Raw genomic sequence first — 4,411 nt, forward strand, 5'->3', positions numbered from 1 at the left:
GTTGGGCTTGTCTGCCCAGCCTGTCACTGTGCCCTGGAGCCGTCACATAGGCTCGGGGCCCTCCCCACCTTCTCGTTCCTCATGCAGAGCAGATGCATATTGCCATCAGCTGCATTGCATCCGCAAAGGCCCCTGGGGCCTTTCCTGACTACAGCAAGGGATAGGCAGGCTCATAATATATTAATAATCAAGAGGTTTTTATTTATAAGGCAACCTGCTCCCTGCTACGCAGCTGGAGGCACTGTGTAGTAAGTCATAATAAATCTACTGAAACAGTATAAATAAGTAACCAGCTTTAATCTTAGCTGTAGAATTACTAGGTAGATTAGTGAACGGAAAATTAGATTTTTGTTTTCTCTTCATTGTTCAAGTTTCACGTGACTCTGGAAGCTGTAAATTTTGGGGGGGAGCCTGTGAAGGGGCAGGAGACATAGCCAAGGGTCAGAGAGTGCCTCAAGCACCGGAGGGAAAAGGGCAGAGGTGTCTGTCCTTCAGATTGGGACCCGCTGATGGGGGCCGGGGGGAGCAGGGCAGTGCCAAAGGCTGGTCCTGGCACAGCCCCTCACCCCTCTCCAAACCAGCAGCGCCTGGAGTCACGGTGGGAAATGACCTAGAGAAATCCTGGCCTCTGCCCTGCACGGCACAGGTTGACTTTCAGGTGCCACTGCAGTTTGTGCTGGCCGAGTCCTGGACAGCGATTTCTTTTTCATTCGTGGTAAATGTCTTCACTTGTGGTACAACATCATTTCAAGCCAGCTATGACTAGGTTTGGGTGATGTCATCACTGACACCCATCACTCCTCTCTCTGTTGGGCCACAGGGCAAAAGGCAGGGGGCTGCGCTGGGTCTTTGCCCAATCCACCAGTGGCGAGCAGCAAACTGGAGCTGCCATTGCCAGCTGATGTCCTGCTCTCCCTACTGCACCTCCCACCAGCAGAAGCTCATCAAGAAGCTGCAGGTTGAGAAAGCCTTTTGGGAGGAGATTCAGAGTTTTCAGGAGAAAATAAAGAACTTTCGGGAGAAGATCAAGGACTTTCGGGAAAAAATCAGATTTCAAGATGGCCATCCAAGTCTTCAGGGAAGAGGAAAAGCCCATCTGGGAGAAGGAAGCTGCCTTTCGGAAGGAAGAAAAGGCTATTCATGAGGAAGCAGAAGCCTTTTGGGTGGCGTATTGTGACTTCTGAAAGGACTATAATGCTTTCTGGAAGAAGGATAAGGATTTCTGGAAAGAAGATCAGCTCCTCTGGGAGAAAGACAGGGTCCTTCTGGGCAAGGACAGAGTCCTATGGGCAGAAGAAGCAGCTCTGTAGGCAGATGAAACAGCTCTCCTGGAAGAGGAGAGAGCTCTCTGGGAAGATGAGAAGGCCCTCCAGGAAGATGAAAAAAACCCTTAAGGAATATGAAATGTTGATCTGGAAGGAGGCCTTTGGTCCTGGAGAGAGGATATCTCCAGGGATGCCACTGTCCACAGGGGAAAAGCATAAATTGTTCTGCTAGGCTCAGAAACATGTGGAAAGCCACGTGTACTGATGTGGATACTTTATTTAAGCAGTGCTGCGATTCAACCAGTTCTCTGAAATAACATCTCTAGATCTTGGAGTAAATCAGAGTAGGGTTTTTTAATGCGATTTGGTTTAAAGCCATTGCGCTTATGTTTTCAGGACATTTTTTGTTCTTTTGAGGTCCTGTAGCCTGAGGAATGGGGTAAATCTCTGGTTTCCTGGCCTGTCACCAGGAGGCGTGTGAGTGGGTAAAGCCACAAGAAGGTGCGGGCTTAATGGCCGAGATCATCTTCTGGAGCTCAGAAGAGCTCACCTAACTCAGTGCAGTTTGTATCAGCTGAATCAGTGCCAAAATAAGGCACTGATAAGTTATAACCTTCGAATCCCCCATATTTGTCACAGTTAACACTCCTGAGTCTTAATGAGACAACTCGTGCTGTTCCACCAGGTTTGGGCTTTGACTTCCCATTCAACTTCCCGCTGCTCTCATCATGCTGCTGAAATGGGAGGGATTACAGAAGTCAGCAGCACGTGGGAAAAGACGCAAACTGGAGGGAAAGTCGGCAGCAAGTCCCTCAGCAAGGGGGAAATAAATTTAGCAGTGTGAGTGTATATGTGTGTGTGTAAGAGCAGGAGAGGGTGCACACAGGGACTGGGATTGTTATTCACCTGCTGAGCTCTTATTGCCTGCGCAGGTACAGGAGCCTCTAACAGAAAATCCTCGATAACTGCAGTGCAACACGTGGTCAATATTTAGCAGTATTTTATGTGATGTGAGTACAGAGCCATGCCTTCTGCTGAGCTGTGGCCCAGGAATTGCAGTTTCTCTTTCCTTTTTAGGAACTGAACTGGGATGCTTCACATTTTCGAAGGCTGAGCTGTAAAGGCTGGTCTAGAGGCAAATCTGCATTTGACCCTCTGTACATCCAGGAGCGTGGGGGACAAGAGCAACAGTGAAAAGTACTCATCTGAGTCAAACCAGGCACTGAATTTTTCTCTGATATGGTAGCATTAGTAATTCATTCTCCTTCAATACAGGATTTTAACACTGAAAAGACTCAAGGACACAATGTAAGAAGCCTTTACAATTGCTGTTGAAGAATCTGATGACTTCTGCAACTGTCAGGCATACTTAGGCTGTCATTCAAGCCTGTCACTCAAGTTCAGTCCTTTGAGATCTGCTGTAGGATAAGGCTGCCTGTCCTGTTTAATTTTGCTCAGGACAAATTAGGCACTATGTCTTTCCTGAAAAATCCAGGAATATTTATTGCTCAATGAATAACCAGCCCATAAAAAAAGCCAGCTGATTCAGCCAGGGTAGGAATGTTTTGCAAGCTTTGTTATTATTATTCTATTATTACCATGTAAGCCAGAGATGAAAATGAACTATTAGACTATTCAGTGCAACTTCCTGCAAATTCAGGACTCTGACACATTAGAGCTTTATCATTAGATGCTATAGAGAGAAAGAACCTTTCAGAAAATAACAGTATGCAAAAAGCACATGTCACTTAATATATTTTTGTGTCAAAAAGCCAAGAATTTATCTCAGTTATTCAAATCCGTATGTCAAATTAACATCCACTTAAACTAAAATTAGGTATGCTTTCTCTTGTAAAGCACTTGAAGCACATGAAATGCTCTTAGAAGAGCTCCTAGTCACTTCTTCTTTCACAGGAGAGCAGAACAGTGTTTCTCTGGTGAGAGTGCTGTCAGTACAACACAACAGTTGTGAAATTTAAGGCATTACACAAAGCAGCACAGAGGAGCCAAAAGTTTAGCCAGAGAAAAGCATGTACCAATATGGTTTTAGATGCTGGTAGCTCCCCTGAAAATAACTCCATCCACCTGGTAGCTTCAGAGTGGCCCTTGCTTGGGTGTCATTGCTGGAGAGAGACCACATGCAAAAAGCTTACCGGGACTGGGTATTTGAAGTGAGAGGTTACAGGGCACCAGCTCTGCATCCAGCAGCTCTGGACTGAGGATGAATTTCAGTCATGAAGCCGGTCTCTGCTAACTCTCTGGAGTGGTAAAGTAATGAGGGGAACAAAGAAGATAACTGCTATAAGGAAAAGCTCAGTTACATTTATCACCTCTGCAACACGCACATGGAGGCTTTTGAGATGTGAAATTCAGAGTGAAAAAATACATAAATATACCTCTCTTGGAAGAGCAAGTCTGCTGATCTGGCATAGGTTGGCTGTAGGGACCAGGAAAGAATTGGGCGTGTCTGAAGAACTGAAGATGTTTGAAGCATGGACTCACCTAAAGTAGAGTGGAAGCACCTAAAGAAGCTGCCAAGCCCACCTGTGCCTCAAAAGCAGCCATACCTGTAATGCTTTGTGCAAATCAGCACTAGTGTTGCACAACCATCGCTTTCTCTATAGGGCTTTACTTATATTAATTTTTTTGTGGTGTCTGGGGTGAATCTCCCTAATTGCAGTTTTGACTTCTTATCTATAGTCCTATCCACAGTGGACATGGGAAACAGCCCTTCCATTTGCCTTGTATTTATGTGTCTGAAGCCCAATATTTTCTTCTCTACACACCCCATCTCCTTCTGGCCTCCTTCACTGACCAAGTGGTTTAGGTATCTGGAAGGCTTCTGTCCTCCCTTCTGGCCCTCCCTCCAAAAGACTGAAAAATCAAGATAATTTGCAGCATCCAGATACAATCTCTGAAGATGCCGAAAGTCTAGGTTGCAGTGCTTGTTTTGCAGAAGAGATTCAGCCAGGAGCGACACAGCCTGAAGGGCACCGAACATCAGTGCCAAGCTGCACTGGTGCAGGTGGGTCCTTCTGCAGAGCAATGGCACCACAACGAGCCCTGTCCTGTGCGCCGGGGTGTCTCAGCCCCGTGTGAACGGAGAGCAAACCTGGGACTTACTCAATGGCACAGAGTCAGGCAGA

At 46.3% G+C, this 4,411-nt stretch overlaps 1 protein-coding gene across 1 annotated transcript; it reads left to right on the top strand.

Moving 5' to 3' along the window:
* The first annotated feature begins 775 nt into the window (after positions 1 to 775).
* Positions 776 to 1,394, top strand: LOC104072888 (coiled-coil domain-containing protein 70-like). Its single transcript, XM_009572487.1, is given in 3 exon segments — positions 776 to 1,050; positions 1,052 to 1,133; positions 1,188 to 1,394. Coding segments are annotated over 3 exon segments (564 nt in total).
* The last annotated feature ends 3,017 nt before the right edge of the window (positions 1,395 to 4,411 follow it).

The sequence above is a fragment of the Fulmarus glacialis genome, unplaced genomic scaffold (assembly GCF_000690835.1).
Source record: "Fulmarus glacialis isolate BGI_N327 unplaced genomic scaffold, ASM69083v1 scaffold14082, whole genome shotgun sequence".
Lineage (NCBI taxonomy): Eukaryota > Metazoa > Chordata > Aves > Procellariiformes > Procellariidae > Fulmarus > Fulmarus glacialis.